General features: G+C 44.8%; 2 protein-coding genes across 2 annotated transcripts; both read left to right on the top strand.

Annotated features, from left to right (window-relative positions):
* The first annotated feature begins 853 nt into the window (after positions 1-853).
* On the top strand, positions 854-5,178 carry LOC136965228 (sulfotransferase 6B1-like). Its single transcript, XM_067259291.1, has 7 exons — positions 854-1,218; positions 1,347-1,459; positions 1,665-1,754; positions 1,884-2,010; positions 2,201-2,295; positions 3,467-3,623; positions 4,256-5,178. The coding sequence occupies exons 1-7, from the start codon at positions 1,026-1,028 to the stop codon at positions 4,381-4,383; spliced, it is 903 nt and encodes a 300-aa protein (XP_067115392.1). The 5' UTR covers positions 854-1,025; the 3' UTR covers positions 4,384-5,178.
* A 559-nt stretch (positions 5,179-5,737) lies between these two features.
* Positions 5,738-12,403, top strand: odad3 (outer dynein arm docking complex subunit 3). The gene is made up of 13 exons (XM_067259290.1): positions 5,738-5,816; positions 6,208-6,329; positions 6,472-6,549; positions 6,741-6,923; positions 7,261-7,362; positions 7,571-7,696; positions 8,073-8,195; positions 8,863-9,009; positions 9,317-9,477; positions 10,198-10,364; positions 10,881-11,020; positions 12,019-12,103; positions 12,233-12,403. The coding sequence occupies exons 1-13, from the start codon at positions 5,738-5,740 to the stop codon at positions 12,361-12,363; spliced, it is 1,644 nt and encodes a 547-aa protein (XP_067115391.1). The 3' UTR covers positions 12,364-12,403.
* The last annotated feature ends 149 nt before the right edge of the window (positions 12,404-12,552 follow it).

Here is a 12,552-nt window from a genome sequence, read left to right as displayed (position 1 = left end):
ACAGCAAAATTGGATGGAATAAATGCTGTCCTCTTGAGCTCCGATCGTAAAAGATGGGCCTCACTGAAATGTTAAACCACGAACAACTCCCAATTAAACGTGGAACGACCTATTTTCCTGTCATGGAACCTGTGTTGCCCCCCAAAATGATGAACTGGCATAAACTTTAACTCTATACATGTACTCTAAGATTTACTTAAAAGAATGGCGACGACGTACTTATCCACAAGTAGTTGCGACGACGTATGAAACTTATCCAGAAGTAGATGTCACACAACAGTCTCCCTAGGCAGGTTCTCCATGTCCCTTTCCGCTCCCCATACACCGTAGTCTACACCAGGGGCGGACTGGCCATCGGGGATACCGGTCCAAAATACCTGCCCTCTTCCATCACCAACCGGCCCCTCCCTCTGACATCGCCAGCACTTCCAACTATTTTCCTTAATACACAGCTTGAACACGTATAATTTGCTGTAAGACCTTCAGAAGTCAAAAATAACTGACTGAGTTTTATACTCCTCCTTGCGATCTGTATTCACACTCATGGTGCCTTTTCTTCGAAAATGTTCTAAAGTGTCTTCTGAAATGTGCTCTTACGGACTTCGGAAGTTCAAAGTAAGAAAAAATATATATATGATATTATTTCTTTGTAATCATCCAAAATAATGTTAAGTGTATGGGTATTTTTCCAAGTAGGCCACTGACTACTACTCCTAGTCCTAGTCGATACGTGCGATGCGGGTGGGCCGGTCTGACAGTAACTCCCGGGCCACTTTTTTCCCGAAGTCCGCCCCTGGTCTACACCGTAGACTGTAGCACAACACTGTCAGCTGCTCGTTTCATACTCGCGTGACATACGAAGCTTCGACGGGTGATCACTTGTTTTTTGGCCATTCGAAGCCACGCTCTCAACACGTATCGGTACCCATTGCTTCGAAAGGTCGATACCTCTTCGTGAGCACGGCTTCGAGCGTAGGTATTGCATCCTATTCAGTACATGACAGTCAAGTGTGTGAAAATATAGAATGGACAAGCAAATCAGAGTGCCTGCCATGTCCAAAATGGAGGATGCAAGGAATGTGAAGGACGAAGATAAACTTTACAAGTTTGAAGGGATCCTCTACTCTTCCATCATGAGTCCTCCAGAAAATCTCAAAGCGATGAAGAACATGGAGGCCAGACCAGAGGACTCTCTGTTGGTAGCTTATCCTAAATGTGGTATGCGCAAAAACGTGTATTTTATTTATTAAAGTTTACTTCCTGAAATCATGTCCACTCACACAGGCTTCGTGACTCAAACTGAAAATAAACAATAACTGTTAATGTCAGTGATTTGGGTTTGTCAGGGTTCAATTGGATGATTATTGTGATCTTCAAAATCATGGCTGCAACCACTGGGCCAAAAGAAATGCCTGCTGTGCCGCAGATGCTGGAATTCTTCTCACCTGAAATGCAACAGGTACGTTATACATAGGTTGTTTTTTTTCACTGAGAAAAAAAAGTCTGATAACATAATTGCAACACAATAACAGCATTCGTAAATTATTGTAGTTTTGTGGTGTATGGCCTTAATATTTTAAAACCTGTTTATTTAAGGTGTGTGAAGACACATGCAAGAGTAACGCAAAACAAATATTAAGCTATATTGATCTTTTTGTTTGCAGATGGTTAAAGAGAAGCCCTCCCCTCGGTTGTTGGGCACACACATGCACCCAGATAATATACCCAAATCTTTTACAGAAAAGAAAACAAAGGTCAGTGTTAAGTAATTACTAGTGAGTGGCACCAATGAGCACATTCAGCTGTGACCTCAAGATGCAGTGGCCATTTCCCTCTCTCGGAACAGATGCAGCTCACCCTGTAAATTTGACTTTTACTTGTAGATGCTGGTTGTGTTTCGAAACCCAAAAGATACGGTTGTGTCCTACTACCACTTCATGAACAACAACCCTGTTCTGCCAAATGCCAAATCCTGGGACACCTTTTTCACAGACTTCATGAAAGGAGAAGGTGAGAACAAGGATAACCAAATACAGCTCATTGCCATTGTTGCTACATTTCACAGCTGAACCTGTGAATATAAGCTGATAATATAAAGCCATTGGCAAATGTTTCACAAATGGCCTACAGGTAGTATTTGGTGCACTGTTATGACAAAATCAGGGAACTCTAAACAACATTTCCTTTGGTTTACTTTTAGTGGCTTGGGGCTCTTACTTTGACCATGCCCTGGCTTGGGAGAAACGCATGGATGATCCAAATGTGATGATTGTGACTTACGAGCAACTGAAAGAGGTGTGTTATATGTATTTACATATCATAGACTAGGGTCATTACTCCTATCAAAGTTTAACTATGTGTGATACTATGATAAGTTGTGCTATGTCAATGCATTGTAAAAGGCACAGTTTTAATGTTAAACTGTACTTCAGTCAACACAGTCATTTATTGATTTAACCATTTATGTAAATAGAAATTGGTTTGACTTCGTCTGAAAACTGCCTGCCTCAAGAGCTCACATACACACGTACATACAAAAACAAGGCAGGGAGCCTGAAAATCATCAGAAATCAAATCAAACTTTGTGTTTTGATTTTACGCTTTTAACAAGCAGTGTCAAAAGTGTTCCACAGATCAGCACTGATAACCACCCCTTAAAGAAGACAAGGCAAAACCTCCTAAAACTCAGAGAGAAAAATGTAAGAAACCTCAGGAGGAGCCATTCAGTGAGGGATCCCCTCATCTACATACGGTTGGTAATACAGTGAGATGCAGACCATAACCGGATACTTTTTCCAATAGATTCAAATACAAATATAGCTGCAAGCAGCAATGCGGGTTCCACCAAAACAATGTGAACAGTGGAACAATTGACATGGACAATGTCACAAACTTACTGAAAGTTTAGACAAATTGGTGGAAATGCCATTATTAAAAATTAAAAAACCTTCGGCAGTGACCTGTAGCGCCTCCTACGGTCGGATATGGGACCTTTGGGATATGGAAGTTACTCTTGGCCTGTAGTTACAACTTGCAGTAACTTTATTAGCTTCTTAGCTTTGGCCCAAAATATTTTTCCATACACCAAGGTGATTCTGCACACAGAAGTTCCAAAGTCATATCTAGGTGTGAGATCTGACATCTGTCTTTCATACACTAGGTTATAATGCAGCCAGTAGAGTGAAGGTAAAACTGCTCCTGAACCCTAATCACACATACATAGTCAGTGAAGTCACACACAGCATTACATTGCAGAAGGTTCTGTGGAAAATGATACAGAAACACAGTATGGAGGAACTGGGGATTGTGGCAGCCATTGCACAATATGCAGGTACAGTAGGTTTATGCGACGTGTAAGCATGACAGTCAAGGCCTGTGAATGCATGCCGTATTATGTTGCATCAGCTGATGACATGGCACGCTGGCCAACCTGAACAAGTTTTGCGATTTTTTTTTTGTGATTCAGAATCTCGTGGACGGGGTACAGATGGTATCAAAGTTCTTTGGCTTTCCTTTGACCGATGAGCAAGTCCAGACCATTGCAAGCGAGAGCACCTTTACAGCCATGAAGGAGAGCGCCAAGAACACTCATGGTGGACATGGCAGCGTGTTTTTCCGCAAAGGTACTTTCTCTTAACAGCGTATTTAACTGTTTTGGTCTCTCTCAGTCAGTCAGTAAGTCAATTTGATTTAGAAAGCACGTTTAAAAAGTACAGCTGTTAGCCAAAGTGCTGTACAATAGTGAATAATTAAAACACACACATTAAGACACAAAACACAACCACAGACAATGCACAAAACCTTTTACCTCTGCACATACCTATGGCCATATGCAACAGTACATTTTAAAGAAGAGATTTAAAACTGTCATATGTTGATGCAGTTTTTATATATTAAGTGGCAATTTCAGTATCAAAACGCATTTGTCTTTATAAAAGCTACCAACAAAATCCATAGTTTTCAGGTGCGCTTTGGCATGCCAAGCCAAAGGAAACCAAAACATGACTCAACACCTCACATATTTGAATATATTTTCTGTGGGGGTCAAATTTACGTCTTTCGAAAAGACTTGTTTAAAACAAACATTATTCACATCTCTTCTGAAACTGTCAAATGATGATTCAGATTCAGAATATATTTTTTATCCGTTCATACACTTTGGATTTGTGTCTTCACATGAGACTTGGTACAGTATGCATTTTGTAGAATTATCTTATTATATTTTTAATTATCTTTCTGTTTGACCTTTGATCAGGTGAAGTTGGAGACTGGAAAAACCATTTCAGTGAGGCCCAAAGCAAGCAGATGGATGATGAGTTTCAGAAGCACTTGGCTGGTACTAAACTGGGGGACAAATTGAAATATGATATTTACTGCAAGTAAATTATCCTGGGAACTCCATAACACACTTAGCGTAGTAATATTTTTTTACAGTAAATTGTTGTTCATGTCATTGTTAGATTTTGTGATTATATAGAATGCATGTTGTTCTACACTTTTACTTCCTATTTGTCCTTACATTTAATCATTGTAAGGCTGGGTGTCCCCCTGCCCCCACTTCTCATATGCTAAAATATGGAGTTGCTGGACCGGGTCTCTACTTGATGGCTCTCACATTCCATTGTGTAACTTCCTGTAGCATTGCAAGTCATATGTTAATAAGTAAGGGTCAAGAAGTGGTCTGATTGGTTGGTCTTGTGTATAAAGGGAATTGTAAAGCATTGTCCTGTGGATTCTTCATCTCCTGAGACATTCTCCTCAGCTCTGGCTTGTCCTTGTGCTCATTCTCCTTGCTCACCTCTTGCTTTCTATCTCTGGTTTTACAATAATTATGGTAGAGTATGTAAGAGCTAACCTTCATCTTGTAACCATTTTGCCTTGTAATTGGTAAGTACTTGAAGTACTAGTGTACTTCACGTCACTGGAATATGAATCACACAAGAAATTAAGTGATGACCAAAGTTTGATATGCTCCTTTTTTCAATGGGTTATATTTACAGATTGTATTTTGTGTGTTTGTTCTTACATTCTCATCTGTGTCTATACAGGCTTTTGGAGAGAGAAAAAAGTCCCATCTTGTGGATGGGATGGAGACTGATAATTTCATATTAAATGATTTTCTGGTGGAATAGCCTCTTCAAAATGCTCTGAACGTTCTGTGTTGTTTCAAGAACTAATCCTTACAAAAGGGCAACTAAAACAATGCATTGCTTTAACAGTATTATTTTGACAAATTTTACATTTGTATGTGATAGGCTATTAAAACTATTAAAATGTGTTAGTTGATTAGGCTAGGCTACTGTTGTGTAAGCCTTGTATCATATCTTCATTTATCAAATTAATCATTTCAGTAAAAGGACAATAACATACAGTAGACCTACTCTATACTAGGCCTACTCTTACATGAGTGATCTACACACAAAATTCAAGTGTTTTATGTAAACATATTCCCATAAATCTAGTAATCCTCGACTCGAAAGTATTTCATCCTTTTATGGCTAGATGGTGGCCAGCGTCTATTTAGCCCTGCTTGTAAACTACCAACTTGGTAACCTGAAGACTGTTTCTCCAGCCTCGACCTGGTGAAAGTGTACTGGTTGCTAGGCAACATCAAAGGGGCCCATCCGTGTTTTCGTTTCTAGCAAGACCTCACTGAATCTTCGAAGTAAATTGTGTGCAATTTCTTACTGAATAGTTATTGCTGTGTTACATTTTGTACAACAAGTACTCCGGGAAAATGCCGTTCAGCGCTGAAGCCATAAAGCCGCCTCTGCATGATCAGATATTGGAGCTACAAAGGAAAATTCAATTGCTTGGTGAGTTTCAACTTGTGGTGTGTTAGTAAATAACTTAATAGCAGCCTACTAGTAGTCTAGGCTTGGTTTCAGAGAGAATGATTTCAATGTTTACTGTAGTTAGTTAGGCTGTATAACAATTGAGCCTTAAGCTTGAACTTGATGACAGGCGAGTTAAATAGCATTCAACAACGTTGTCTTAGGGTAGTAGTACTACAGTACAGTCAGTACGCAAAGATTGAATGGCGATTATTTACGTTGACCCCTTTGCAAACAAGACGGCCGACAAACTACACGTCCGGTTACTCGAAAAAGATGATAATAATCAATAAAAAAGTTGTGAAATAATTTCAACGAAATGATTCCACCCTCTAGCAACTTGAATAATGTACCGGTTAATGTCGTCCACTAGAGGGAGACAGAAGCGCTTATTACGAGAGTTCCCAGTCCACTATCAAGAAGAACAGAGAGTCCATTCTGCAGCTGAGGCAGGAAAACAAGAGACTTCATAAGAAGTTGGCAGACACTCTTGCTGTGAGTGACCATTGAATCACGAGCGGTACCAAAGTGAGGGGGGTGAAAGTGGCAGCTCGTTTTTTGTCGTTTGTTCAAGCACCATACTGAATGTTGCAGGTTTATCTGTGTGTGCATCTAAGGTTGTGGCTTTTTTCCTCAGGGAGATGAGCAAGTCATTAAAGATGCTTTTCAGAGTAGAGGCATGGAAAAAGCTGCCTTCCGGAATATGTCGGGGAAGGTATAACATCCTCTCTCTCTCTCTCTCTCTCTCTCTCTCTCTCTCTCTCTCTCTCTCTCTCTCTCTCTCTCTCTCTCTCTCTCTCTCTCTCTCTCTCTCTCTCTCTCTCTCTCTCTCACTCTCACTCACTCACACACACACTCTGTCTCTCTTAACTAGTCTTATCTCTCTCATCCCGTGGCTTATCCCAGACAGCTCTCAGTGTGCTGGACCAGAAGGTTTGCGACAAGAGGAAACGCCTCAACGCCCTCAAACACACCACCCAGACCTGCCGCCGGCGCCTGGACGAGCTGCAGCTGCAGTACCAGAGCATAAAGCTAGAGGGCAGCAGAGGGCCGCAACCCGACGCGCAGAGACAAGAGGAGGAGGCCAAGGTAGAGGAGAGACAAAGAGAGAGATTAGTCAAATATATCCGATAGAGGTAGATGTACTGGACAGACAGACAGAGACACACACACCCACACACACTGTATGTGGGTTTGATGTGTCGCCCTCTTCTGCAGAGTGAAGGGGAGGCCGGCGAGGAGCATCCCCAAAAGGTTATGCTCCGCCCTCACTCCCCACAGCCCCTGATTCCAGGCTCCCGCATGCCAACACAGCCCCGTATTTCACTCATCAAAGCCTACCAATGGTCAACGTGTGTGTGTGTGTGTGTGCGCCTGTGGATCCCTCTGTGTGTGTGTGTGTGTGCGTGTGCGCTTCGTCTTCCAGAACCTGCGGGTGCTGGAGAACCGTCTGGAGAAAGCCCAGCTCAAGTGTCAGGAGGCTGAACACATCATGAGGGGCTACTTGAAGCTCAAAGCCCACCTGCAGGTGAGCCACCCTCACTGATACATTTCAAACTGAAATCACAGATTCTGGGGATTTCTAGTTTGAGGTGGACATTTGAAGATATTTCCTGTTCCTCATTTTGTTACCAAACTTTCCGATCACGTATGGATTCATACGTTGTGTAGACTATGAAGTTGGCTTTCTTAAGACGATAGCGAGTTACCGTGTTTATCGTTGGCGTTTCGTGCAGGAGGAGAGCTTGACCTTCCAGTCCCAGCTGGACCGGCTGGAGGCTGAGATCCTGACCCAGAGACAGGAGCTGCGGGACCTGCAGGTCATGAACAACGACGCCCACCTGTCCAAGGACACGGCCAAGGTGACCCTCCACAACATCCTCTCTGACTGGGCCAGGGTCGGAGGACGTGGCCGTATTTGGATTACTCTTGTTTTCGTTTTTTTTCTTCTCCTTTCATTTCCATCATCCTTGTGATTACACTGAGTATTCTGGAATAGTTGTTCACCCACATGATAGCTGGTGTTTTCTCACCTTCTTGTCTCTTTCTCTCTCTCCCTCACTCCTTCCTTCTCCCTGTATTCCTCCCTCCCTCTCCCTTTTTCTCTTTCTTCCTCTCCCTCTCTCTGTCTGTTCCTTCACTCCTCCATACCTCTCTCCCCCCCTGCCCCCTCCTTCCCTGCCCTCTCCCTCCCCCCCCCCTGCCCCCTCCCTCCCTGCCCCCTCCCTCTCTATCCAGGCTGAGCTGCTGCGCCAGGAGGAGCTGGTGTACCGGGAGAGGAAGGAGAGAGAGAGCATCCTCACCAGCTACAAGAAGCAGGCGGAGGAGCGCAAGGCCCAGGCCGAGAGAGTGGAGAGACGGGTGAGTGGCCATTGGGCCCATTTGGCCCTCCGGTGTAGCACAGTGTCAAACACCGAGATATCATCAAAGCTGCGCTACAATTACATTTACATTTACATTTATTCATTTAGCAGACGCTTTTATCCAAAGCGACTTCCAAGAGAGAGCTTTACAAAGTGCATAGGTCACTGATCATAACAACAAGATAGCCAAAAAACATCGCGAGTAGCCAAAACATGAAGCACACATTGTGAACAACCAAAGTAAGTGCCAAAGGGAAGAACCATAAGAGCATGTAGTTAAACAAGTTACAATTAAACAACATGAACAGCTATAAGTGCAAGTGTACCTGTGGAAAAAAGCAAGCAACAGTAATAAAACAATATATCACAGCGAGAACAAAATTTTTAATCAGTTACCACAAGAGCAACAAGTCTCTAAGCAAGAGTCATTGTGATCCTTGAGGAAACTAACAATTACAAATCATTTGACTGAAAGTGAGTTCAATATGGAAAATAGTGTTCAATTAAGTTGTAAAAAATCGGTAAAACAAGATCACTACCATGAAACCAATAGGAGATGATCCTTGTGTTTAATCAAAGGCAACTTAAATACGTAGAACCACATATCTTCTTTTACTGCGCGAATCTCCAAAATACCTTGTGTGTGTGTGTTCCCTCCTGCCCAGGCCCAGCGGCCGGGCATGCAGCCAGACGAGCTGAGCAGCGAGACCCAGCGCAGTGTCACCGGGGTGGGGGAGGAGGAGAGGGCCATCTCCACCTTCGAGGAGGCCTTCCGACGCATCAAGGAGGCCACAGGAGTCACCGACACACGGGTACTGTACACGCAGAGAGAGAGAGATAGAGAGACATACAGAGAGAGGGAGACAGAGAGAGACAGAGAGAGACAAAGAGAGAGAGCTAGAATACCTGAATGGTAAATGATTATCCTTTCAGGTATTCAGGCGTGTTTTCGATATCATGTGTGTACGTCTTTGCACGTGTGAATTTGTGTGTGTTTGTGTGAGAGAGAGAATTTGACAGTTCAAATGATTTTCCATTCAGGTATTCAGGCGTGTGTTTGTATTTTGCGCGTACGTCTTTGCACATGTGATGTGTGTGTGTGTGTGTGTGTGCATGCAGGACATAGTGGAGCGTTTCACCTCCCAGGGAGACACCCAGAAGCACCTGGAGAACCTGAAAGAGGAGAATGAGAGAACTCTGCAGCGTCTGAAGGAGGAGAGAGACCGCCTGCAGGAACACTTCCAGACCATGAAGTACTCTGGGGAGGCCAAACTCTCCAGGTGAGGGGTCAGGGGTGTACAGGTCAAGTTCTAGGTGAAAAGTCACTGCTAGCAGCTAAGCACTAGCTAGCAGCACTACTAATTGAAATGGGTATGATCTTTTTGATCATAACTTTAGCAAGTTAGCAACCTTTTACCAGCGATGTTTTCAGAATCAGAATTCGGTTTATTCGCCATGTATGTTATACAAACACGGAATTTACTGTGGCAGGGAGGTGCAAAACACTAAACATATACAGATCTTAAATTAAGTAAAAGTACAAAAGTGTAACTATTTCTAAGAACTAAACAATCTAAGAATACAACAATTGAAATATAAAAAAAAAATATATAAAAATAAGAATAGAATGAGCAGCGTGAATGGTCAACATAGTGCAATCGGATACTGAGATAAAGTGGCTTATGCATACTGAATTGCCATTAGATGGACTTATAATAGTTAAATAAGTGAATGAATGTCAATGGGAGTCCTTGGCCTTGTTGAAGAGGCCAGTAGCAGATGGAAAGAAACTGTTCTTATGGCGTGAGGTTTTGGTCCTGATGGACCGCAGCCTTCTGCCAGAGGGGAGTAGCTGGAACAGGGAGTGACCAGGGTGGGAGGGTTTTAGCATTAGCGATCCCTCAGGGCAGACTGTTAGTGACACACTGTTAACGTTAGCATCGCTAGTCACTTAGCCGGCCCCTGGCTGACCCTCTTCTTCTCTGTCCTGCCACGTCCAGCCGTCAGCAGGTGCTGGAGGAGCGCGAGCGCCACCTCCTGGCGGAGCAGCAGAGGTGCGAGGCGGCCAGGGAGCGTCTGGACTGGCTGACCCGCACCCTCAGCACGGTGCGCGCCGGCGTGGAGCACCTCGCCGACAAGCTGCAGCACGTCCAGCTGGTACGAGGCCACCTCCCCCCCCCCCCCGCCAGCGTGGACCTCTCTTTCTCTCTGGGTCTCTCTCTCTCGGTCCCTCTCTCTCTTTGTCTGCCTGTCTCTCTCTCTCTCTTTCTCTCTTGGCCCCTCTCTCTCTCTTTTTCTCCCTCTCCCTTTTTCTCCCTCTCCCTGTCCCTCTCTCTCGTCCCCTCTCTCTCTCTCTCTCTCAGCCCTTGTCATGGCCCCTCTCTCCGTCCCTCTATCCCTAGCGCTGTCCTTTTCTTTGTCTTTCAGAACAGTAATTGGGACGATCAGTCAGTCAACATATGCTAACAAAGTTTCTTTCTTTCTTTTTTCCTCACTCAATGTCTCCACGGCTCACTCTCTATGCACGCCCATCTCCACACACACACACACACACACTCAAATTCATATCACTCCCCTCCCCCTTACACACACACACACTTATAACACCCACTCGCACGCTCAAATCACAACCCCGCACGCGCACACTCAAACCCGCTGAACTCCCGTCTCCAGGACGCGAGCGCGGCCCCTCCTCCGTCCCCGGGCGGTGAGGAGGAGGTGGTGGAGCTGTTGGCCCGGACGGAGAGGAAGCTGCTGATGCTGCAGGACGAGCTGCAGGGCAAGGACCTGGCCCAGGTCATGAAGGAGATGGAGGAGGAGGAGGTGAGGGGGGGGGAGAGGAGGCAGGGAGGGAGGGAGGGAGGGAGAGAGAGAGAGAGAGAGAGAGAGAGAGAGAGAGAGAGAGAGAGAGAGAGAGAGAGAGAGAGAGAGAAAGAGAGAAAGAGAGAGAGAGGCTACAGGCAAGGTGACACACAAATCCCAAATGGTGGCCAGGGATCATCCGGAATCCTGTTCTGCTCCTGGTTTTTTTCTGCTTCTTTGCATCCAAACTATATAAGGTTGCAACTTGATAGACATGAAGAAATACAAAACACATCCCATTCTTGCATCCATTTTCAGGACATTGAAAACCAGATTCAATGAAAACAGGTAGCCTATAGGGTTATATCATATTCACATAAATGACCCAGAATGGAACACATGGCAAGCCTAACCACTCGTGCTAGGATAGCATATCTGCTTATCTGTAGGGAATGGAAACATAACCATTCCAGCCATTTTGAAGTGTTTGACCAGCATAAATATCAGCCTGCGACTGGACTTCCAAGGCCCTGTTTGAGAACACAGTGTTCAAGTGCACTGAGGGAAGGACGGTTGTGATGTCATTGGTCACTGTCATTTGCTCATGGGGGTTAAACATATACCGCTTTTATCTAATTGGAAGGTGTTCGCTTTTGAAAAACCTGTCGGGGATGAATATTGTCGTCGATGGCTTACATTTACATTTAGTCATTTAGCAGACGCTCTTATCCAGAGCGACTTACAGTAAGTACAGGGACATTCCCCCGAGGCAAGTAGGGTGAAGTGCCTTGCCCAAGGACACAACGTCAGTTGGCATGACCGGGAATCGAACTGGCAACCTTCGGATTACTAGCCCGACTCCCTCACCGCTCAGCCAACTGACTCCCATAACACACACACACACACACACGTGTGTGTGTTGCTGTCACTTTGAATTCCCATCGCTGTACATTGTTCATGTCCTGCTTTGTCTGGCTTTTAACACAATTGCTTGATGGTGTGTGTGTGTGTGTGTACAGTTCCATGCCAGCATCGAGGGAAAGCTGCCACAGTACAACACACGCATCAAGCTGCCCCAGGACCAGAAACAGGATCCATACGACGGTGAGAAGACATCTGACACACACTCACACACACACACACACACACATAAGAGCAGTTTACATTTCCATAGGCCGTTTCCACAGCGTTTCACCCTCTCTTCTCTCTCCTCCCCTCTTCCTCTCCCCCCAGAAGAGGAGGAGAGCGGCGACGACGAGGGTGACATCATCACCCGCGCCGCGCTCAAGCGCCAGTCTCAGCTCATCATTGACTCCAAGACCAAGAGAAAGACCCGGACCAAGAAGAAGAAGGGGAAACACTGATCCAGGGAGGCCAGTCTGGAGGCCAGTCTGGAGGCCAGTCTGGGGGGCTGAAGTGTGTCTGTGTGCAGGAGCATAGCATGTAGTATAGTACAGCATGGTCTAGGTGTATACTTCTGTGCTAGATGGAACACAATGACTCACTGAAGGTTCAAATTGAGCATGTGGTCTCACTGGTCCCATTTTATTTTT

This window comes from Osmerus mordax, chromosome 21, assembly GCF_038355195.1.
Source record: "Osmerus mordax isolate fOsmMor3 chromosome 21, fOsmMor3.pri, whole genome shotgun sequence".
NCBI lineage: Eukaryota > Metazoa > Chordata > Actinopteri > Osmeriformes > Osmeridae > Osmerus > Osmerus mordax.
Note: the sequence above shows the minus strand (reverse complement) of the source record. Positions and strands in the feature narration are given on the sequence as shown.

What these genes read in the sequence shown, in the direction of transcription:
- LOC136965228 (XM_067259291.1), top strand. Translation starts at nt 1,026, where the DNA reads ATGGACAAGCAAATCAGAGTGCCTGCCATGTCCAAAATGGAGGATGCA. An exon ending in AGACTTCATGAAAGGAGAAG is followed by an intron (nt 2,011 to 2,200) that starts GTGAGAACAAGG and finishes GTTTACTTTTAG; the next exon opens with TGGCTTGGGGCTCTTACTTT. An exon ending in CTTACGAGCAACTGAAAGAG is followed by an intron (nt 2,296 to 3,466) that starts GTGTGTTATATG and finishes TTTGTGATTCAG; the next exon opens with AATCTCGTGGACGGGGTACA.
- odad3 (XM_067259290.1), top strand. Translation starts at nt 5,738, where the DNA reads ATGCCGTTCAGCGCTGAAGCCATAAAGCCGCCTCTGCATGATCAGATA. An exon ending in TGTCCAAGGACACGGCCAAG is followed by an intron (nt 7,697 to 8,072) that starts GTGACCCTCCAC and finishes CTCTCTATCCAG; the next exon opens with GCTGAGCTGCTGCGCCAGGA. An exon ending in CCGAGAGAGTGGAGAGACGG is followed by an intron (nt 8,196 to 8,862) that starts GTGAGTGGCCAT and finishes CCTCCTGCCCAG; the next exon opens with GCCCAGCGGCCGGGCATGCA.